The 24,603-nt window shown below is 42.1% G+C and overlaps 2 protein-coding genes across 2 annotated transcripts in view; both read right to left on the bottom strand.

Moving 5' to 3' along the window:
* Positions 1-677: 677 nt before the first annotated feature.
* Positions 678-9,575, bottom strand: LOC139227917 (acidic mammalian chitinase-like). The gene is made up of 10 exons (XM_070859067.1): positions 9,404-9,575; positions 8,421-8,477; positions 7,593-7,758; positions 7,138-7,262; positions 5,015-5,141; positions 4,704-4,886; positions 3,700-3,816; positions 2,765-2,903; positions 1,606-1,873; positions 678-758 (listed from the first exon to the last, which is right to left on the bottom strand). The coding sequence occupies exons 1-9, from the start codon at positions 9,478-9,480 to the stop codon at positions 1,620-1,622; spliced, it is 1,245 nt and encodes a 414-aa protein (XP_070715168.1). The 5' UTR covers positions 9,481-9,575; the 3' UTR covers positions 678-758; positions 1,606-1,619.
* Positions 9,576-22,178: 12,603 nt separating this feature from the next.
* LOC139227916 (acidic mammalian chitinase-like) overlaps positions 22,179-24,603 on the bottom strand; it is a 43,530-nt gene continuing 41,105 nt past the window's right edge. The window contains exons 10-12 of the mRNA XM_070859066.1: positions 24,264-24,402; positions 23,107-23,374; positions 22,179-22,259 (exon numbers count right to left, since the gene is read on the bottom strand). Coding sequence (XP_070715167.1) covers positions 23,121-23,374; positions 24,264-24,402 — 393 coding nt within the window. The 3' untranslated portion in view covers positions 22,179-22,259; positions 23,107-23,120. The remainder of the gene's footprint in view (positions 22,260-23,106; positions 23,375-24,263; positions 24,403-24,603) is intronic.

The following is a 24,603-nucleotide window of genomic DNA, read 5'->3' as shown; positions in this document are numbered from 1 at the left end:
TCTGCTATTTTGTTTTGGATTTTTAATTCCCTTTGTCTCATAGTTACTTGCACCACACACAAACCTTCAGGTGGAGGGGTGGATAAATACATTGGCACAATACTCTGTAGCTTGCACCTATATCCTGCACAGACAAGAGAAAGCAGCATCAATCATAATGTAGCCGCATTTTGCCACAGGCAGATGTGAATCAGAAAGCTGCTGGCAATTAAAATCCTCTCCCCAACCCCCACCCTGTCCCACAACCCTCCATCGCCAGTATCTGTCTCCCAAACACTTAGTCAATCCACTATGTAAATGATTGGTATCAATTTATAGTGGAAACAGGATTAAAGTTGGTAGAAAGCAGAATACGAAAACTCAGTTAAGTCCAGTTTTCCTTCCTGAGGCGAACCCAACAATATTTTCCCTGTGAAGTGCAGGAATCCCTATAGACATCAGATTGCTGTGATTTGAGTTTGTGTGAAGGTTTGAAATGCTGCTTCTGCAGTTAACAGTTACATCAGAAGTGGATTCATGCAGCAAAATTCTTTTCACCAAAAATTGTTGCATTTAATTTATAAACAAAACACAAGTAAACTGTTATCTTCAGGAATCAATTATTTTATTTTGCTGCTTTAACTGCAATTGCTATCTTCAGTTGAGACAAATTAGATGTTGTAGTTTAATGGTCTTTATCCGCAAAGTGGTGTCATTTCCGTAATTAAACTGAAGGCCAGTTACAGCCTCATCGGTATTCAACAAAGATTGATTGCAGGCTGGAAAAATAAAGAGCATCTTTGTGTTCTCTTATTGAACAATAATATTTTAATGTGACATCAGATGCATACAAACAACTTATATATTATGTCTATTTCTTAATGTTAAATTAGAAATTATTTCATGGCTTCTTTGCTTAAGAATTCATAACAACAGATTGCTATTAAGAACTAGTTGGTTTATTAACAAAGGTTTAATAAATACTCTACACATTACCAGTTCATCCACTGGGCTCACAACTGCATACCTCATCATGGATGACCTAGAATCGACTGACTGAGGTTAGTGAGGCTTGTTTACATCATGTGAGCTGACTCACAGGTGCATACATTACACTCTCCTTTCTTCTCCTTCAACAATACAAGTTCATCACACAACTGGACTGACCAGAAACTCACTCACAGACCTCCGCCCAATTCCACTTTGCAACCAATTTCTGGAACATGTGTAAAAACAGCTTAGGCACAAATATAACTCAGTAACCCTGTCTTGTCAATGTGCCCTAATGTCACTGCAGAAGTCAATGACACCACAGCGCTGCAGTGACTGTGAACTGCAGGGGCATACCACCCATTATTCCACCCATTTCAACCCAACTGAAACTATAAATGAACCTACAACTCAGTGGCCAGCACTCAATGTGCTGCTACATTGTCAGGATGTGTTGAAATTTTACACCCAGCCAACTGCATTTTGTTTATTTTTACCTGTCTACTTTCAAATCCAGCTGTATTCCTTTAGGGGCTGCTAATGAAGACTACACTGGTACTTTACACCACCTGAACATAATTGTTTTACGCAGGGTGCCCGCTTTGATCGGTTACTTAGAATAATAATCATGCTTACCTTCTGCTTTCACGTTAAGCCCAGTTGCAACAGTTACAGGAAGTATCAAAGATTAATCCAACAGCGCAATGCTTCTCGTAGGTCACTCCATAGACACATTGATAAAATTTGTTCTTATCCTTTGGATCAGGGTAGGTACCGTTAGATCTGCCAGCGCAGAACCCACTGCCACCACCGCCACCACCACCACTCCCGCCACCGCCACCACCACTGGGGACATGAGTAGGAGGAACATTTGGTCGTAGTGTTGTTTTCGATGGAACACAAGCTGGAAGGAAATAAAGTTCATTCATTCATTGCTTGCTTCAAAATTGATATCAACTGAAGCTAAGCATTGCAAGTTCAAGGGATGTTGCTGCATTGAATATCTTCAGGGTGAACTCAGTTCCTTGCGTTATCAGGAACAAGATGTTTGTGAAGTTCAGCTCAATAAGGGCCACTGAGGAAATCTTGTGATGTGGCACATTGTGTCTGGAGTGTATTTGAAGTGTGATTTAATTATAGTTCTATTTTAAGTCAAGTTACACAACATTACTCCAACAGCAAAATACTGCAGATGCTGGAATCTGGAATCTGAAATCTAAAGAGAAAATTCTGGAAACACTCGGCAGACCAGGCAGCATCTGTGGAGAGAGAGAGAGAAACAGAGTCACAGACCTGAAACGTTAACTCTGCTTCTCTCTCCAAAGCTGCTGCCTGGCCTGCTGAGTACTGCCAGCATTTTCTGTTTTGAATACACAACATTTGTGGCAGATGTTACTGAACTTCCTTTCATTTAAAAAAAACTTGGTAAAGTTGTATCGCAATACATTGTCCCTTTAAATGACACAATATTACAATGCACATCGTCACTATTTTTTAGTGCCATTACATACTGGATGCAACATCCAGCATGGATTTGTGTCTTATTCTGTTAACACATATACATGTTTCAGTATTTTGCTGCATTGCTCGTCCTGTCTGAGGAACTTTATGCTCATAGACGCTCAGCAATATTCTAGTGGTCAGAATTTTTGCCACTTTAAAAGTATTGAATTTGAAATACACTGAGGTAATCCAAACAATTTCTGAATGATTTTAGCCATTAATGGCTTTCCATGCTGACTTTGTGGTAAGCAACAAGTAATCAGCTCCAAGTATAAATAATCCTGACATTTACCTGCAGAAATTCCAAGCCCGGTGTGCAGTTTGTTAATGAGAGGGTAAGGCCCCTGGTTGCAGAAAGCACCAGAGAAATCATCCAGAGCAAGATCCCACACCATCGCTCCTCCATAGTTGTTTTTCTTCAGCCACTCAACCTGGAAGGCAATTGTTCACAAATTTATTTTGCAAATCTTGTTTCCAAGCAAGTTTTATCCCAAATATATTTAAGATTTACAACGGCCCTGAACTGAATGCAAAAAGGATCTTCCAAAATTGTGAAAATGCCCACAGGTCCACTGCTACCTCTGCATGAATATTGCTTCATTCATGTTTTGTCATGGACTAGGGGACAGGGTAATATTTTCTGTAATGACTATAAAGGCAGATATTCCAAATATCATTGATATTGCTGTATTTGTATCTCTGAAGTGAGTCATTACAGAAACTGTCTCTGTTTCTGTCACTGAGTGTATTTTGGCCGCAAAGAGGTGAGTTGACAGAAATATGAACTTCTCTCGATATTTGTGTGTAAGGGACTAAATCAGAAATACAAGCTGCGGTTCAAACACTTCAAAAAAGATGTCGCATCCATTTTAAATGAATAACCACTCAAACCGCTAAATCACCAGGCATTTGGGACATGAAGGAACTGTTTTCATTCTGTTGTCTCACTGGAAACTTTCGGTGTGTTTTTTCCTGGCCTCATCACCAGGATGGAAGACCAATGTTAGATACATTTTACAACTGTGCAGAAGTCTTTGAGCGCAGAATGCTCCAAGCATCCTATAAGTAATGGTGTAATGACAGGGAATGTGTGTTCCAGTTATTCAATCGATCAATATAACAAAATGATTCTAATGCTTACTCGCACAAACTAGTTGTATATTACAATAAATATTGCATCAAAGCAACAAGTAAAAGGTGTCGAACAGCAGAGTTTATCGAAGTTACCTTGTCTCCAAAGCTTTGCACGTTGTCATATCCAACCCATTCATTTCCTTTATAGGCATACGGAACCATCTGAGCAGCATCCCATTTCATGGTGGCACCATTCAAAAATGTGCAGATCTGACAGAAGAGTGAGACATTAGGCTACAAACATCAGTGGGACAAATCATCAGTGGTTCGCAGTGCTCTACGTGATGTTAACGACCTTACTCACGTCATTTTTCATTGTTTGTTTTATTCAGCTATCATTTTCTCTCAAATATAATCTTGAAACAGGAGGCACTGTTCTTTTCTTTTGCTGCTGAAAACTATTTTAATTCATATTCCGAATATGGTCTGAGCAAATGCTGACCAATACATCCTCAGATGTTCATTAAGTAGCACTACCTTTTCTTAAAAGGTTATGAATGATTCCTCACACTGCAACTTCCCAATCTGAGGCTGTGGAGGAGCCAAAGAGGCACCTGGACTTTACTCACAGGGGAGATAAAGAGACTGGCTGAAGAGATGACATCAACACCAAGTTCCTTACCCATTCCGTCAGTGGGTAAATAGTACAAGAGATCGGGATACAAGCTGGTAAGGATTGACTGTAATCTTTGTGCATGAAACCCTGGATGTTCCGTTAAGGGGGGGAGGGGAGGGGAGGGGGATATAAAAGATTATATCTTACCTCTTTATATAATTTCCAGGACTGACAACAATGGCCAGAGGAAGATAGTCAAGTGCCATCCAATGATGAAAGGTGTGGCATTATATCTCTGTTCATCAGAGTTTCATGACACAAATTTGAGACTTCCATCACCTGAACATCACAAAGGTAGCACAGGCTTTTCTGATACATTATAATATGTTAATTAATCTACCTCAGGAAATTCGTATGATTGCAATAATGCAGATGTTGCAGTAAAGCTTGAGGTATTTGGGGGTAGAATGTGGTACTTGGTTATTTTGTATTTAAAAATATAAGATATTAAAACGTAAAGAAACTGCATCAGTATCAATACCTCATAATAGGCCAAAAATCCAGCCTGTCTGGTGTACTTCCCAGCTGGTCCAGGACCTGCTGTTGGGGCTCCAAGCCCAGTGTTGGAGGAGGCCAGTCTCAAGGCATGGCCATATGTAGGAAATCCAACATTCAGTTTCTCTGCAGGAGCTCCTTTATCTTTCCAGTATTTCATTGCATAGTTCTGCAGAGAAAGCATTAACATTCATGTTCACGCAAGAAGGACTCTGCAAAACCTCTGGTAAAAGATAGTTATCTATTTATAAATGGAAATAATTAGCATGATGGGATTCTATTATCATGAGTACTTACCACATTGAAGTACAGGTTTGTAGTGTCTTGGTTATTTGGGAGAGGATAAAGAGGGCTATTTTCTCCAGTGACATGGCTCCAGGGACCAAAGAAATCGTACGTCATCACATTGAAAAAGTCCACGACTCTGTATGAGAAAAGATCCAAGTTACACTGATACTTTGTTAAACAATCACACGACACATTACCAGTTCAACCACTAGGCTCACAACCACCTGCCTCATCATGGATCCCCTGAACCCAACTGGCTGGGGTTTTATTGAGTCTTGTGAACATCTTGTGGATAGCTAAGCCACTCCCAACTCAACAGCTCTACCAACCTGTGAGCATACTCACAGGTGCATACATTACATTGATGTTCTCGCTCAAGGGGCCAAATGGCCTGCTCCTGCTCCTATTTCTTATTTTCCTGGTTGCTAAATTTAATGACAATGATCTGAATCATTGCACAAAGAAGTTCTGACAATTGAAGCTATAGAGCAAAGCAAAGAAAGATGCTGCATTTAAACAGGACCATTCATGGCCTCGGGACATCCCAAAGTACTTTACAGCTGATGAATTACTTTTGAAGTGTCTGAAACTACATTAATGCTGTTGTCTGAGGGATAAAATGATGGCCAGGGCACTGGGAGAACAGCTCTTCTAATAGCGTCATGGGACCGTTTACATCCATCTGAGAGGGTAGACAGGACCTCAGTTTAACGTCTCATCCAAAGAATGGTAGTGCCGTGCTCCCTTGGTACTGCACTGGTGGGACAGCTGAGATTATGTGTTCAAGTCCTCAGGTGGGGCTTGGTCTGCCCAGAGGACTGTACAGCTTGATGTGTGCCATGTGACATTTATGTCCAACAGATCAGAGCAGGGTCTTTACCTTCATGGGATCTAAATGAGAACACAATACCAAGAACTATAGACTGAAAGATGATTGAAGAGGGAGTCTTAATGTGTGGGCAATTCCTATATCATTTAGACATACCTTTCTATTCATTGTTATGGTGCATTTTAACTATAAATTATTTCCTTATTATCAAAACCCATTATTCATGTGTCAGGATGTCAAAACTGAGGGAGTGTTCCACTGTTAGAGATGTTGTCATTCAGATGAAATATTATGCCAGAATGTTCCTTCTCAGATGGATGTAAAATATCCCATAACACTATTTAAAGATGAGCAAGGAGTTGTCCTTGTATCCTGAACAATATTTATCCCTGAATCATCACCACCAAAATAACCCACAAAATATCTGGTTATTATCTCATTGCTTTTTCTGGGTCCTTGGTGTGAACAAGTTAGTGCTGCATTTCCATGAACTGTAACATTGACTACATTTGCCATTCATATTTTATTACTCATGGAAAGAAAGAATCATTTGTACTGCTTTCTCAGCATGACTCACGTTGTGAATGCAGCACTGATGGGATATTCCCAGTCTATGTCCAAACCATCAAACCCATAACGTGCAAGAAGCTAAGCTCAGATTTTATGAATGGTTGTCAAATTGGCAAATACTGACCTTCTCTCCTTCACCCGCCCTGCACTCTGCCCCTCTCTTCTTCACATTCCCTGCTTGCAATCAGGAATCAGAACAGCAATACCAAGAACATCTTTAGCATCTCTAACATTGCCTCAGCTGGGTTCAGCCAACTCAAAGAAAAATTGAGAAAGGCGTGTGTTTATATAGTGTCTTTCACGATCACCGGACGTCCCAAAGCACTTTATAGCCAATGAAGTACTTTTGAAGTGTAGTCACTATTGTAATGTAGGAAACGCGGCAGCCAATTTGAACACTGTAAGCTCGCACAAACAGCAATGTGATAATGACCAGATAATTTGTTTTTTAGTGATGTTGGTTGAGGGATAAATAATGGCCAGGACATCGGGGATAACTCCTCTGCTCTTCTTTAAAATAGTGCCATGGGATCTTTTATGTCGAGCTGAAAGAGCAGATGGGGCCTTGGTTTAATGTGTCATTCGAAAGACAGTTCCACTCAGTACAGACTGGAGATGGAACCTGGGACTTTCCAGGGCTGTATGGCCCAGCTACTAACTAGTTAAATTTGCTGAACTACCAAGGAAGCACAAAAAAATCAGAAAGTCCTGTAGGACTGGCATGGATACTTACTGTCCAACCTGAGGAACCTCATAGCCGGTATCAATGTTGCTCTTCCCACCAGCAACTGCAACTGAGAGCAAGAGTCTTGGAGTCCCGGAACTTTTCCCCTCAGCCTCGAAGGCTGCCATCATTTCCTAAAAGTTGAAAGTGAATAAAGGTTCTCTTAGCAACTGGTCCACGCAAAACAGAGGGTTTCAATCACCGACTAAAGAATTATAAAATGTATCCATGCCCAAGTGTTGCATAATAATGTATCGAATACAAGGGTATAGCCAGAGGTAGAACCAGGTTTCAACAGAGCCTAGATGGATAGCAGTTATTGCACAGAGTCACAACAAACATTTTTTTCTTATCACAGTGGTTAATGAAGCTGCGATTAAAGTGTTTTGCGAAGTAAATACATATATTTCTACTTTGAATATTCCATTTACATGGAATTGATGAAATCGTATTTTAAATCCCACCTGTGTCAACAGAGTGTAGAGATGTTTGTCTTGTGGGGGGCTTCCCCTTGACCCGGGATATTCCCAATCTATATCCAAACCATCAAACCCATAACCGCGCAGGAAGCTAATCACAGACTTTATGAATGTTTGGCGAGTTGCTGATGAGGAAACCATAGCGCTGAATCTGGAGGAGAGGATAATGTTAAAGAAAAATCAGAACACCGTCATCTCTTTTGTCATTTAATCACTCCTCCCATCAACTTTCACTGCCTCTGTACTTGCTTAAAACCTGTTACATCTCTAACTTTTTCCAGTGCTGAGGAAGTGTCATTGGCCTGAAACCTTAACCCTGTTTCTCGCTCCACAGAAGCTGCCCGACTTGCTGAGTGTTTCCAGCATGCTCTGTTTTTATTTCAGAACAGATGCATTTTTGATTTAGTCATTTCAGCCTGTACCTGAAAGAGCTCCATAATTTTTATCATTTCAAGATATACCAGGAATTTACAAAAATATAATTGCTAAGTGTTGTATTGTTGCTGCTCTCAGTAATCAGTTCAATCAATCTTCACCAAGTGTATTAACTTGAAATGATTCTTTCTGAAAATGTTGCAATCTTTCCTTTCAGACAAATATCAGCCCCTAAATATTGTTTGATTTACATTTTACAGACAGCCCAGCTTAATCACTCATTCAAGAAATACTATAAGCTAACCTCCGATATATTTATCGAAAACTGCATGGTTATCATTGCCCACAATATGTCTGTCCCCAGTTCACTTTGCATCACAAGCAATTGGAAAAGAATCACTTTTCACTCAATACCAAAATAAAATATTTCCATCTTACTTCTGAGTTCCAAAGTTCCAGCCTCCGATGGACAGAAGTGTCTTAAGGTTTCCATTTCTGTTGTAAAATTAGAACATAAGCAAATGCATTTAATAACACTTCAGTAATTGCTGAAAATCATTACTGTTCTCATCTTTAACTGCTTTCTCCTTGTGCTGCTGAATTTGGTTGAATGGAAGTACCTGAATGCAGAACACACATTTACTGACAAATCTCTCTGCACCACATTTATGCAGCTTCCAATGAACATCACCTGCATAGCCCTGGGAGCAAGTCACCTAGCTGTCCTCTAAGGCAGAGTAGGGAAAATGACAAGAGAGGAGTTTTAAAACAGGGGGACAGAATCACTAACAATTGGGGATACAAAACTGGGGCGGGGTGGTTTTTTGTGAAAATATGAGTTGATCTGTGCCTTTGTAGCAGTCTGGAACAATTAAAGTGCATTAAATAATGTCATCTCACTCACCCGGTGTTGGTGAGCAGACTGATTGTTCCAGCTATCTCCGATACCCAGTGTCACTGTATATATGCAGGTGTGTACGCACTGCACTTTGCACGGCACACATGTCTGCATGTGCTCCAGTGTACTCTGAGATTCAGAAGCAAGTGCAAAGTTCAGTGCATGTGGCAAGTATAATCTAGCTGCACACCCATTAAAACAACTTGTTACTTTGATAGACCGGCCTAAGGGTTGCGCATTGCGTTGTTGAATGAATAGGTGTTTTTGTTTACGTGGTGATATCATGATATGCTTCATTCTACATTGGGCATTGTCAGAACCATTGGGCATTGACTCAATCTCCACTTGTGAGACGCAAATCGTAAGCCAATTCTACACATATATCACCTCTCTGGCTGGGTCAGACAAGTTATATTTATATATAAATGGGCACAATTTTGGAATATAAAACAAAATATAACACAGACATCAAACAATGCTTAGTATTTCAGGTACATTGTCAATATTTATAGCATAATTATACTTGTTTTTAAGGGAATTGAATGAGTGGTAGAGAGTAACATCGTTCCATTCATAGGTGGCGATTTGATTGTCCTTCATCCCAGCAAAAGCGTAGATCAGATGTGTGCACAAGCAAGGGTCCACATTCTCCGGCTTGTACTTCCCCGCTCCTGGCCTGTACTGAGCCCAGTTTGTAAAGTAACAAACCAGTCTGTAGGCAGAGCCTGTGAGTGGGGAGAAATGGAAATCAGGACAGTGCTTCCACACATTACATTAAAATAAAGGAACGCTTGAAATGCACAAAGACTTACCCAGTTCCAGGCACGCCAACAAGACCACCACTGCAATAAAGGATATAAAGTAAGTTTTAGAATTATGATCAAAATATGCTTAAAGATTCAAGGATACACAATGAGCCTATTATATGTGTGGCTGGGAGCCCACAAGAACCTATCCTTGGCACAATCCTTTACCTCACCTATATGCTGCCCTTTAACGACATAATCTGCAGACATGGGGTCAGCATCCACATGTACGTTGATGTAGGCTAACATCCCCAGCATTGAAGCACTGACCACACTCGATCAGCTCCGCTGGGCAGGCCACATAGTCCGCATGCCAGACACGAGACTACCAAAGCAAGTGCTCTACTCGGAGCTCCTTCATGGCAAACGAGCCAAAGGTGGGCAGCGGAAACAGTACAAGGACACCCTCAAAGCCTCCCTGATAAAGTGCAACATCCCCACTGACACCTGGGAGTCCCTGGCCCAAGACCGCCCTAAGTGGAGGAAGTGCATCCGAGAGGCTGCTGAGCATCTCAAGCCTCAATGGCGAGAGCATGCAGAAATCAAGCGCAGACAGCGGAAAGAGCATGCGGCAAAGCAGTCCCACCTACCCCTTCCCTCAACAACTATCTGTCCCACCTGTGACAGAGTCTGTGGCTCTCGTATTGGACTGTTCAGCCACCAAAGAACTCACTTCAAGAGTGGAAGCAAGTCTTCCTCGATTCCGAGGGACTGCCTATGATGATGATGATGATGTACGTTGATGACATCGGCTCTACCTCACCACCAACCTTCTTCACACCTCCAGTGCCCCTGTACTGTCTGATAACTTGTCCAACAACCAGTTTTGGATGAGTCACAATTTTTTTCCAGCTAAACATTGGAATGAGCGAAGTTTTCATCTTTGGCTCCCATCCCCAATTTTGCCATCAACTCGTTCCTGGCTACAGTCTCAGGCTGAACCAGACTGCTCGCAAACGCGTGTCGTATTCAATCACAAATGGAACTTCCAAGCCCATATTCTCTCCATCACACAGACAGCCTCCTTCCACTTCATGCAATTCTACTGCTATCACTCATTACAATTTAACCCCATTTGTTCACGTTCATTTCGCAATTAGTTAAAAACTGAAGCTGGTAGACCTGAGAATTGACTCAGAATCACTTTTGGTCACCTGCTTGCTTGTATCTGATCACAACAGAAGTATAATGATGCACGGTACAGTTAAAGAGCATTTATTGGGGAACAGGAGGGAGATAATCCGATGGGGTTGGGTCATTTGGAGTGCCTCTCTACCTCTCTTTCCTTCTTCAAGACCATCCTTAAAACCTTCCTCTTTGACAAAGCTTTTGGTCACCTGCCTTAATATGTGGCTTGGGGTCAAACTTTTTGTCTCTCAATACTCCTGTGAAGCACCCTGGGATGTTTCACTATGTTAAAGGCACTATATAAATACAAGTTGTTGTTGTTGCTGTTAATTTTGGTCAAAACATGCACAGCAGCGTGCTATCAACAGTAACGTATCTTCAGATAACACAGAAAGAAAATCAAATCTTTTTTAATTAGACTTGAATTTGAGAAAAGAGTCTTCACTTTGTTCTATTCCCCATTGGTATCTTAGAGCTAAATTTTCTGAAAAATCTTACAACATCGAAAGTAATGAAATGGTAAAACATGCTTACCTGTTGCAACCAGGAGCTTTGCCATCTTGTAACTGGTGTGTTGTGGAGATCAACTCCCTCTTTTATACACTGAGTTTATTTTAGTGATAAATAATCCCATACGCTATAGTACGTTATCACTGGAAAAAGACCAGTCTTAATGGAAAAATAACAGTTCTTATCTTACCTACATAATGTGATCTTTACCTTCTCTTGAATAACACGTTATTCCCTCGGCAATGTCATCTAGATTGCCAACCTTCACTGTAACCTCAAACCTGCTTTTGGACTAAAGACAGAGGCCTAGGAATCGGTGGGGAGAGCGAGCGGCCTACGTTCCTTTAATGCGGGATGGGGAGGAGCAGGAAAACTGCAGGCTCCACGTCCAGGTAAGTATGGGGGCCTTCCTGCTGGTTAGCATCACGCTGCGCTGTGCAAGTTCAGCACGGGGCGAGTGAAGCGCTGGGCAATTTGGAAATCGCAAACTGATCCGGCAAGACATGCGGGACCCGAATATAAATGAATTATTTCCCCCTTTCAATGTTCCCGACGTGCGTTCCTGACACCAGAGTAGCCAGTTAATCTCATGTAGCGAGCGGCGCACTTCCAGCCGGAAATGTGCACATGCTTCCTGCCTGCATAGTAGGCCATTTAGCGCCTGAAAAACGGTGCTCTGCAGCTGAATTTCTGGGTCACAGTGCTCTGAAAACTTAGGGAAAAAAATCCTGATTACTGTTATGAAGGAACAGTTTTCCAAACAAGGTGCTCAGAACAATATGTAAACATGAAGATAAGGTACATGTAAGTGCCAAGAAAATGGTTGATAAATAAAATGAAGCATGCAGAGCGGGCTCGAGGCAACACCTGCTCCTATTTCTGGTGATAACAAGGACTGTCAGCACAGGCCTGCTTATCATAGAATCGTAGAATGATACAGCACAGAAGGTGACCCTTTAGCCTATCGTGCCTGTGCCAGGCTCTTTCACAGAGCTATCCAATTAATCTCACTCCCTTGCTCTGTCCCCCTAGCCCTGTAAATGTTTTCTCTTTAAGTATTCATCCAATTCTCTTATGAATGTTACTATTAAATCTGCTTCCACCACCCTTTCAGGCAGTGCAGTTCAGAGCACAACAACTTGCTGTGTAAAAAAATGTTTCCTCATGTCACCTCTGCTTCTTTTGGCAATCACCTTAAATCGGTGTCCTCTGGTTACTGACGCTTCTGCCTTTCAATTATCTCATTTTCACAGTGTACCCACTTGCTTTATATATTTTTCTGCCCAAAGTTGCTGGCTTGGCAGGGGCATCTTTGGCTTAACATGTATTTTCATACATTTTTGCTTTATGAAACCATTGATTGGAAGCAGCGACTAGGTGTGCAGGGCATCTGCCTGAAACATAAGTTAAGCACCTCGCAGATTCAAATCTTTCTGCCAGGTTTAGGATCCCGATCAAAATTGATTTGCAAATGTGCGGAGCTAATAAGAACATAAGAACATAAGAAATAGGAACAGGAGTAGGCCATACTGCCCCTCGAGCCTGCTCCGCCATTTAATAAGACCATGGCTGATCTGGTCATGGTCTCAGCTCCGTTCCCCATAACCCCTTATCCCCTTATCGTTTAAGAAACTGCCTAGTTCTATCTTAAATTTATTCAATGTCCCAGCTTCCACAGCTCTCTGAGGCAGCGAATTCCACAGATTTACAACCCTCTGAGAGAAGAAATTTCTCCTCATCTCAGTTTTAAATGGGTGGCCCCTTATTCTAAGATCATGCCCTCTAGTTCTAGTCTCCCCCATCAGTGGAAACATCCTCTCTACATCCACCTATTCAAGCCCCCTCATTATCTTATACGCTTCGATAAGATTGCCTCTCATTCTTCCGAATTCCAATGAGTAGACGCCCAACCTACTCAATCTTTTCTCATAAGTCAACCCCCTCATCTCCGGAATCAACCTTGTGAACCTTCTCTGAACTGCCTCCAAAGCATGTATATCCTTTCGTAAATATGAAAACCAAAACTGCACGCAGTATTCCAGGTGTGGCATCGTCAATACCCTGTACAACTGTAGCAAGACTTCCCTGCTTTTATACTCCATCCCCTTTGCAGTTGGCTCCACCCAGTTGTTCTGTTGGCCCAGGAGGGTAACGTGCTGCTCCTGGCTCCACAACATTATTGCCGGTCCAGTCCCGCACCCAGTAGCTTCACTCCCCCACCATCCCCAGACCGACCTGCAGGCAGGCTCGGCATCGGAATTGCATCTGCCCCCATCACCCTTTCAGGAAGTGAATTCCAGATCCTGACCACCCACTGCGAAAAAAGGTTTTTCCTCATGTCGCCTTTGGTTCTTCTGCCAATCACCTTAAATCTGTGTCCTCTGGTCTCGGTCATTCTGCCAATGGGAACAATTTCTCTCTATCTACTCTATCTCGACCCCTCAAGATTTTGAACACCTGTATCAAATTTCCTCTCAGCTTTCCCTGCTCGAAGTAGAGCAACCCCAGCTTCTCCAGTCTATCCACGTAACTGAAGTCCCTCATTCCTGGAATCAGTCTTGTAAATCTTTTCTGCACCCCCTCTAAGGCCTTCACATTGTTCCTAAACTGCAGTTCCCACAATTGGACACAATACTCCAGTTAAGGCCGAACCAGTGTTTTATAAAGGTTCATCATAACATAGAAACATGGATAGAAAATAGGTGCAGGAGTAGGCCATTCGGCCCTTCTAGCCTGCACCGCCATTCAATGAGTTCATGGCTGAACATGCAACTTCAGTACCCCATTCCTGCTTTCTCACCATACCCCTTGATTCCCCTAGTAGTAAGGACTTCATCTAACTCCTTTTTGAATATATTTAGTGAATTGGCCTCAACAACTTTCTGTGGTAGAGAATTCCACAGGTTCACCACTCTCTGGGTGAAGAAATTCCTCCTCATCTCGGTCCTAAATGGCTTCCCCCTTATCCTTAGACTGTGTCCCCTGGTTCTGGACTTCCCCAACATTGGGAACATTCTTCCTGCATCTAACCTGTCTAACCCCGTCAGAATTTTAAACGTTTCTATGAGGTCCCCTCTCATTCTTCTGAACTCCGGTGAATACAAGCCCAGTTGATCCAGTCTTTCTTGATAGGTCAGTCCCGCCATCCCGGGAATCAGTCTGGTGAACCTTCGCTGCACTCCCTCAATAGCAAGAATGTCCTTCCTCAGGTTAGGAGACCAAAACTGTACACAATACTCCAGGTGTGGCCTCACCAAGGCCCTGTACAATTGTAGCAACACCTCCCTGTCCTTGTACTCAAATCCCCTCGCTATGAAGGCCAACATGCCATTTGCTTTCTTAACCGCCTGCTGTACCTGCATGCCAACCTTCAATGACTGATGTACCATGACACCCAGGTCTCTTTGCACCTCCCCTTTTCCGAATCTGTCACCAATCAGATAATAGTCTGTCTCTCTGTTTTTACCACCAAAGTGGATAACCTCACATTTATCCACATTATACTTCATCTGCCATGCATTTGCCCACTCACCTAACCTATCCAAGTCACTCTGCAGCCTTATAGAATCCTCCTTGCAGCTCACACTGCCACCCAACTTAGTGTCATCCGCAAATTTGGAGATACTACATTTAATCCCCTCGTCGAAATCATTAATGTACAGTGTAAACAGCTGGGGCCCCAGCACAGAACCTTGCGGTACCCCACTAGTCACTGCCTGCCATTCTGAAAAATCCCCATTTACTCCTACTCTTTGCTTCCTGTCTGACAACCAGTTCTCAATCCATGTCAGCACACTACCCCCAATCCCATGTGCTTTAACTTTGCACATTAATCTCTTGTGTGGGACCTTGTCGAAAGCCTTCTGAAATTCCAAATATACCACATCAACAGGTTCTCCCTTGTCCACTCTACTGGAAACATCCTCAAAAAATTCCAGAAGATTTGTCAAGCATGATTTCCCTTTCACAAATCCATGCTGACTTGAACCTATCATATTACCTCTTTCCAAATGCGCTGCTATGACATCCTTGAATGCATCCCATTCAGTCCTGGTGACTTATCCGCTTTAAGTACACCCAGTCATTCGAGCACCTTCTATATATCAGTTTTTAACCCATGCAGTATTTTAGCAGGAAAAGCATTAGATTTTCAATAAAATGTTAATTTTATTTAACAAAAAGCACTTCTCAATTGTATTTTAGTATCTTTTTAACTGTCGGCTCAATGGCTGAAGGGTAACAAATTTTGCGATGCCATGGTGTGGGCTTTGGATCTGGATGATTTCAGTGGAAGTAAATTCAATGACGGAACTTGCCCTTTGATCAACACATTGATGCTCCTCAATGGTTTGGATTAATTATTATATGTAACCCAACTAAAACTGAACTGCATGTTAGAAACTATAGATGCCTAAAAATGCATATGGTTATGCGATTAAAGCTGTGTTGTGAAAAAATGCTGTGTTTAAACTCTGATGTTCAAATTGCAGATAAAAAGTCTCTTCGGACCAGATCGATGCTTAGAAATGCTAATGTCTTGGTTTCCGGTGGATGGCATGGGTTCTTTGTACTATATACATTCTCTCTGTTGCTGAGCGATTATCTGTTGTTTTATTAAGTTAAGACTTGAGCCTTGTTTATGTATTTTATGTACAATGCTAAGGTAGGATTTGAAGTTTGATTAACAGAACTGCTTGCAAAGATAATGGAAGGAAGTTTGGTAGAATTTAGCGTAAACACAGGACAATTTGTTATGTCATAAAGGAGGTAACACTCTGAAGCGAACAGGTTTCTGGCTTGGGCCTCATGAGATCAAAAGGCAGGATAAGGACGAAAGACATAAGATACGAATTTCAAAGAACGAAGCCTGGGAAAGTGTAAACAGAGAAGGAAGTGTTGCCAAAATATTAATGACAGGCTTTGACACAAGAATCGAGACAAAGAACACAATACGCCATTGGGTATTAAAGTTTTAGGGAAACCTCTATAGGTCAAAAGGTCTGGTCAATATCCCGGTTCAGGCCCACCCCTAAAAATAGGTTAAATGTGACCTCCCAGAAGCTTAGCCTTACAGACGGAAGTAAGAGAGGGAAAAGGGAGCTCACAGATAGAAGAGAGAGAGAAAGCAAAGTAAGCTTTAGATTAAGAGAAAGAGGCTGCAAGGAAGAGGTTGAAAGGCAGCTAACAAACAAGCTACGGGAGTGGATGGAATCCCTGCTGAGGCGAATACACAACCTCATCTCTCTCGTCTGGAGGGTGGAGTGCATGCCGGGAGATTTTAGAGATGCAGTAATTGTGACCATCTTTGAAAAAGGGGACAAGTCGGACTGCGGCAACTACAGAGGAATTGCCCTGCTATCAGCCACTGGGAAAGTTGTCGCGAGAGTCCTCCTCAACCATCTTCTCCCCATGGCCGAAGAGCTGCTCCCGGAGTTGCAGTGCAGATTTCATCCCCTCTGGGGCACAACGGACATGAACTTTGCAGCACGACAGCTGCAGGAAAAATGCAGGGTACAGCGCCAGCCCTTATACATGGCCTTCTTCGACCTTACAAAGGCCTTTGACACTGTCAACCGCGAGGGTCCATGGAGCGTCCTCCTCTGTTTCGGATGCCCCTAAAAGTACGTTACCACATGACGACATGCAGGCCATGGTCCTTACCAACGGATCCATCACAGACCCAATCCACATCTGGACCGGGGTGAAGCAGGGCTGCGTCTTCGCTCCAACCCTCTTCTCAATCTTCCGCGCTGCCATGCTCCACCTCACAGTTGACGAGCTCCACGCTGGAGTGGTACTAAACTACAGAACCAGTGGGAAGCTGTTCAACCTTCGCCATCTCCAGGCCAGGCCCAAGACTACTCCAACCTCTGTCATCGAGCTACAGTATGCGGACGGCACCTGCGTCTGTGCACACACAGAGGGTGAACTCCAGGACATAGTCGACGTATTTACCGAGGCGTATGAAAGCATGGGCCTTACGCTAAACATCAGTAAGTCAAAGGTCCTCCACCAGCCTATCCTCAGCGGATAGCATTACCCCCCAATCATCAAGATCCACGGCGCGGCCCTGGACAACGTAGACCACTTCTCTTATCTTGGGAGCCTCCTAGCAACAAGGGCAGACAGTGACGACGAGATCCAACACCGCCTCCAGTGCGCCAGTGCAGCCTTCGGCTGCCTGAGGAAGAGAGTGTTTGAAGATCAAGCCCTCAAAACTGTCACCAAGCTCATGGTCTACTGGGCTGTGGTAATACCCACCCTCCTGTATGGCTCAGAGACGTGCACCATGTGCAATAGACACCTCAAGTCGCTGGAGTAATACCACCAGCGATGTCTCCGCAAGATCCTACAAATCCCCTCAGCGATTTGAGTATTGGAGCAGGGAGGTCTTACTGCAGTTGTACAGGGCCTTAATGAGGCCTCACCTGGAATATTGTGTTCAGTTTTGGTCTCCTAATCTGAGGAAGGACATTCTTGCTATTGCGGGAGTGCAGCGAAGGTTCACCAGACTAATTCCAGGGATGGCTGAACTGTCATATGAGGAGAGACTGGATCAACTGGGCCTCTATTCACTGGAGTTTAGAAGAATGAGAAGGGATCTCATAGAAACGTATAAGATTCTGACGGGACTGGACAGGTTAGATGCGGGAAGAATGTTCCCGATGTTGGGGAAGTCCAGAACCAGGGGACATAGTCTTAGGATAAGGGGTAGGCCATTTAGGACTGAGATGAGGAGAAACTTCTTCACTCAGAAAGTTGTTAACCTGTGGAATTCCCTGTCGCAGAGAGTTGTTGATGCCAGTTCATTGGATATATTCAAGAGGGAGTTAGATATGGCCCTTACGGCTAAGGGGATCAACGGGTATGGAGGGAAAGCAGGAAAGGGGTACTGAAGGAATGATCAGCCATGATCTTATTGAATGGCGATGCAGGCTCGAAGGGCCGAATGGCCTACTCCTGCATCTATTTTCTATGTTTCTGTGTTTCCTCGATTCCAAGGGACTGCCTATGATGATGATGGTCAAGTGTGTCAAACATCTGTACGATCAGATTGGTGTCAGATACTCGTCACGGTCATATGTTTTGCTGTATAACTAATGTGTGATATTTCGTCTTAAACACAATCTACCCACCATATTGGATTGCACTCAAACCTGATTATTTAAAGTGAAGAGATATTGGTAAAGAGATTATTTTTAACATGTATCCTATTGCTCCTATCTATAATCTGTTAACAAACCTTATGTCTGCATGCATTTCCTGTATGCAAAGCCTCGCTTCTTGTTCTCATGCTCGTGCCTACCTTTTCCATTTTAAACTCCCCTGTCCACAGTTCTAAAGGAAACTGCCTCTATCAACTTCTCAGACTGTAATTACACACTCCCATCAGTGGTGGCGCTGATACGCCTCTGATCGGCATCTCCATTCCTCAGCTGCACTGCAGAGAAACACTTCTGTACTGACAAACTCTACTTCTCTCCTTCCAATTTGTCATAATTTTTTCTGTTTTACTATAATTAATATAAAACAAAAGTATTTTTATGAAAATGACATAATGCATGACTTTCATTGAGGACCGCATTGCATCAGCGGTCCCTGGTCCAATTATCCCCACCCGCTAACCCATCCTGCCGAAAGGCTACACTTGGTCTTCACTGCCCGTGTGCAATGTCATGGGAGATTGTGTAGTATTATTGCAAACAGTTAAATATCACACAAATAATGGCAATGTCAAGCTCTATCAATATGTCAAGATTGTAAATTACAAATGATGGTGTAAGTTAGTTGGGAGAAGGTGTTGTGTCAAATGCAAAAGCAAAGTTCTCAACCTGATTTACAAATCCCTCCATGGCCTCAACCCATTCTTCCTCTGCAACCTCCTTCAGGCCAACGTGCTCACATGCATCCTCTACTCGTCCTGCTCTTGTCTCTGTTTTCTCCCTTCCTCCACTCCACCTACAATGACAGACCATTCAATTGTCTTGGCCCTACACTCTGGAGCTCTGTTCCTAAAGCCTTCTTCATCCTGTCGCCCTACAGAGCCTCAAATCCTTCCTCTTTGGCCATGGCCTCAGTCACCTCCACGATGTTTCTCCTGCTGCTGCCCAATATCGTTTTCTGACTCTGTGCAGCATATTTTCCATTCAAGGTGCTATGTAAGTGTAAATTGTTGTGAAGGATAAATTTGCGATATCAGGCCTGAATTTGCATTCTCGGACTTTGTGCCCACTTGTCCTGTTCTCACAATGTATTTATGTGCGAGGTCAACCGAGTATGACAAGAGAATGAAAATCTTAATCAACATAATCAAATCCAAATCATTAAAATACTATTCACATTTTGTTTTACAGAATGTGAGCTACCATCAGGTACTGTTAGAAATCAGGGATGCCTAAAAATGTATAAAACTGTTACGAATGTATAAAACTGATACGAATGCTGTGTTTAATTCATTGTTTTAAACTGCAGACGGACTGTCTATTCGAATCAGAGACATGCTTAGAAATGGAGGGTATAGTTCTTTGTACTATGTACCATCCCTGTTGCTATGTGATTATCTGTTGCTTTTAAGGTAAGACTTGAACCTTGTTTATGTATTTTATGTATAATACGAAGGGTAGAGTTTGAAGTTGCCTTAACAAAACTGCTGGCGAAAATAATGGATGGAAGTTGAGAGTGTTAACATAAAAATGTAGCTACGTCGTAAAAGAGATAACGAGCAGTTTTATGATTTGGCTTCATGGGATCAAAGGAGAGGATCAGGAAGAGAGAGATGAGAGTGATTTCCACAGGAAGAAACCCTGTGTTAGTGCAGAGTGACACGTGGCCAAAATAAGACATCTTTTAGGCGGGTTCTTGAAACAAGAATCGAGGCAAAGAACTAGAAGTCTTATTGGATAGTAAGTTTTTAGAGAAACCTCTAAAGGTCAAAAGGTCTTGTCAATATCCAGGGTCAGGCCCACCCCTAAAAATGGAATAAAAGTAGCCTCCTCAAGATTGATCTCAAAGGTGGTATGAGGGAAGAGCGAAACAGAAGTTTAGCTGGTCGAACACTTTTCGAGACTGATCCCATGCTTCACCGAAGGAAGCTCGAGATGAGAGAAAGAGACTGCAAGCCAGGGAACTGCTCACATGCGCCAGCCATTTGTCCGGTCAGAATCGGTATCAACTACCTGTTACGGTTGTATGTTTTTGCTATAAAACTAATGTGTTATATTCCGTCTTAACCTCTGATTAAGCACAATATATCCACCAGATTGGTTTTACAGTCGATCCTGATTATTAAAGTGACCAGAGATAGTCTTAAATTTCTAACAGTACAGCATCACCACCTATAACCACTATTCCCACTACCACCACTCCAACCACCATTACTACAACTACTATTTCTGGAGGCAATTTGGAGGCAGGGTGCCAAAGCAAGCCTGACAGATTATATGTTGGTCCAAATGTTCGTAGTAAATATTACCAGTGTATTGGGGATAATCCTACCATCAGATTTATTACTTAATTAATGTAACAGTAATAAATAGATTTGATTGCAACACATTGCCTCAAACTATAAATGAAAATTAAAAGCACGTAAAATGAAAATGAACTTGATAATCTGCTAGGCCGTCATTGTATTTATCGGAATTCAATGTGGCTGTGTAAGATTGCGCTGTCAGTAAGCACAGCTATATTTTCATTTTATTAAACTGATTGTTTGATAAATTACTTGTCTAAGAGAAAAGTTGTTTCATGACTAAAAAAAAGTAGCAGAGAATCAGAGACCATTGAATAATTTGAGTATTTGTCAATAGAAACATCATCATCATCATCATCATTGGCAGTCCCTCAGAATCGAGGAAGACTTGCTTCCACTCCTGAAGTGAGTTCTTTGGTAGCTGAACAGTCCAATACAAGAGCCACAGACTCTGTCACAGGTGGAACAGAGAGTCGTCGAAGGAAGGGGTGGATGGGACTGGAAACAGGTGCAATGGTGTCAACTAAGAACCTGAGCATAATATTTGTGTGATTTTCTAATCAGTCTCTGGACACAGTAAACAATGATCCTGCTTGATTTGTTCAAGCTGTCTTGTTTCCCCTGTATTCCTTTGCTCTCTCTGTAACACTTCTCTTTCCTTGAGCACAAAAACAAAATAAAATGAGATGCAATCTTGGAATGAAGATTTTCTGCTATTTTGTTTTGGATTGTTAATTCCCTTTGTCTCATAGTTACTTGCACCACACACAAACCTTCAGGTGGAGGGGTGGATAAATACATTGGCACAATACTCTGTAGCTTGCACCTATATCCTGCACAGACAAGAGAAAGCAGCAGCAACATAATGTAGCCGCATTTTGCCACAGGCAGATGTGAATCAGAAAGCTGCTGGCAATTAAAATCCTCTCCCCAACCCCCACCCTGCCCCACAACCCTCCATCGCCAGTATCTGTCTCCCAAACACTTAGTCAATCCACTATGTAAATGATTGGTATCAATTTATAGTGGAAACAGGATTAAAGTTGGTAGAAAGCAGAATACGAAAACTCAGTTAAGTCCAGTTTTCCTTCCTGAGGCGAACCCAACAATATTTTCCCTGTGAAGTGCAGGAATCCCTATAGACATCAGATTGCTGTGATTTGAGTTTGTGTGAAGGTTTGAAATGCTGCTTCTGCAGTTAACAGTTACATCAGAAGTGGATTCATGCAGCAAAATTCTTTTCACCAAAAATTGTTGCATTTAATTTATAAACAAAACACAAGTAAACTGTTATCTTCAGGAATCAATTATTTTATTTTGCTGCTTTAACTGCAATTGCTATCTTCAGTTGAGACAAATTAGATGTTGTAGTTTAATGGTCTTTATCCGCAAAGTGGTGTCATTTCCGTAATTAAACTGAAGGCCAGTTACAGCCTCATCGGTATTCAACAAAGATTGATTGCAGGCTGGAAAAATAAAGAGCATCTTTGTGTTCTCTTATTGAACAATAATATTTTAATGTGACATCAGATGCATACAAACAACTTATATATTATGTCTATTTCTTAATGTTAAATTAGAAATTATTTCATGGCTTCTTTGCTTAAGAATTCATAACAACAGATTGCTATTAAGAACTAGTTGGTTTATTAACAAAGGTTTAACAAATACTCTACACATTACCAGTTCATCCACTCGGCTCACAACTGCATACCTCATCATGGATGACCTAGAATCGACTGACTGAGGTTAGTGAGGCTTGTTTACATCATGTGAGCTGACTCACAGGTGCATACATTACACTCTCCTTTCTTTTCCCTCAACAATACAAGTTCATCACACAACTGGACTGACCAGAAACTCACTCACAGACCTCCGCCCAATTCCACTTTGCAACCAATTTCTGGAACATGTGTAAAAACAGCTTGGGCACAAATATAACTCAGTAACCCTGTCTTGTCAATGTGCCCTAATGTCACTGCAGAAGTCAATGACACCACAGCGCTGCAGTGACTGTGAACTGCAGGGGCATACCACCCATTATTCCACCCATTTCAACCCAACTGAAACTATAAATGAACCTACAACTCAGTGGCCAGCACTCAATGTGCTGCTACATTGTCAGGATGTGTTGAAATTTTACACCCAGCCAACTGCATTTTGTTTATTTTTACCTGTCTACTTTCAAATCCAGCTGTATTCCTTTAGGGGCTGCTAATGAAGACTACACTGGTACTTTACACCACCTGAACATAATTATTTTACGCAGGGTGCCCGCTTTGATCGGTTACTTAGAATAATAATCATGCTTACCTTCTGCTTTCACGTTAAGCCCAGTTGCAACAGTTACAGGAAGTATCAAAGATTAATCCAACAGCGCAATGCTTCTCGTAGGTCACTCCATAGACACATTGATAAAATTTGTTCTTATCCTTTGGATCAGGGTAGATACCGTTAGATCTGCCAGCGCAGAACCCACTGCCACCACCGCCACCACCACCACTCCCGCCACCGCCACCACCACTGGGGACATGAGTAGGAGGAACATTTGGTCGCAGTGTTGTTTTCGATGGAACACAAGCTGAAAGGAAATAAAGTTAATTAATTCATTGCTTGCTTCAAAATTGATATCAACTGAAGCTAAGCATTGCAAGTTCAAGGGATGTTGCTGCATTGAATATCTTCAGGGTGAACTCAGTTCCTTGCGTTATCAGGAACAAGATGTTTGTGAAGTTCAGCTCAATAAGGGCCACTGATAAAATCTTGTGATGTGGCACATTGTGTCTGGAGTGTATTTGAAGTGTGATTTAATTATAGTTCTATTTTAAGTCAAATTACACAACATTTCTCCAATAGCAAAATACTGCAGATGCTGGAATCTGGAATCTGAAATCTAAAGAGAAAATTCTGGAAACACTCGGCAGACCAGGCAGCATCTGTGGAGAGAGAGAGAGAAACAGAGTCACAGACCTGAAACGTTAACTCTGCTTCTCTCTCCAAAGCTGCTGCCTGGCCTGCTGAGTACTGCCAGCATTTTCTGTTTTGAATACACAACATTTGTGGCAGATGTTACTGAACTTCCTTTCATTTAAAAAAAAATTGGTAAAGTTGTATCGCAATACATTGTCCTTTTAAATGACACAATATTACAATGCACATCGTCACTATTTTTTAGTGCCATTACATACTGGATGCAACATCCAGCACGGATTTATGTCTTATTCTGTTAACACATATACATGTTTCAGTATTTTGCTGCATTGCTCGTCCTGTTTGAGGAACTTTATGCTCATAGACGCTCAGCAATATTCTAGTGGTCAGATTTTTGCCACTCTAAAAGTATTGAATTTGAAATACACTGAGGTAATCCAAACAATTTCTGAATGATTTTAGCCATTAATGGCTTTCCATGCTGACTTTTGGTAAGCAACAAGTAATCAGCTCCAAGTATAAATAATCCTGACATTTACCTGCAGAAATTCCAAGCCCGGTGTGCAGTTTGTTAATGAGAGGGTAAGGCCCCTGGTTGCAGAAAGCACCAGAGAAATCATCCAGAGCAAGATCCCACACCATCGCTCCTCCATAGTTGTTTTTCTTCAGCCACTCAACCTGGAAGGCAATTGTTCACAAATTTATTTTGCGTATCTTGTTTGCAAGCAAGTTTTACCCCAAATATATTTACGATTTACAACGGCCCTGAACTGAATGCAAAAAGGATCTTCCAAAATTGTGAAAATGCCCACAGGTCCACTGCCACCTCTGCATGAATATTGCTTCATTCATGTTTTGTCATGGACTAGGGGACAGGGT

This window comes from Pristiophorus japonicus, chromosome 17 (genome assembly GCF_044704955.1).
Source record: "Pristiophorus japonicus isolate sPriJap1 chromosome 17, sPriJap1.hap1, whole genome shotgun sequence".
NCBI lineage: Eukaryota > Metazoa > Chordata > Chondrichthyes > Pristiophoridae > Pristiophorus > Pristiophorus japonicus.
The sequence above is the reverse complement of the archived record's forward strand: the minus strand, read 5'-3'. Positions and strand labels throughout refer to the sequence as shown.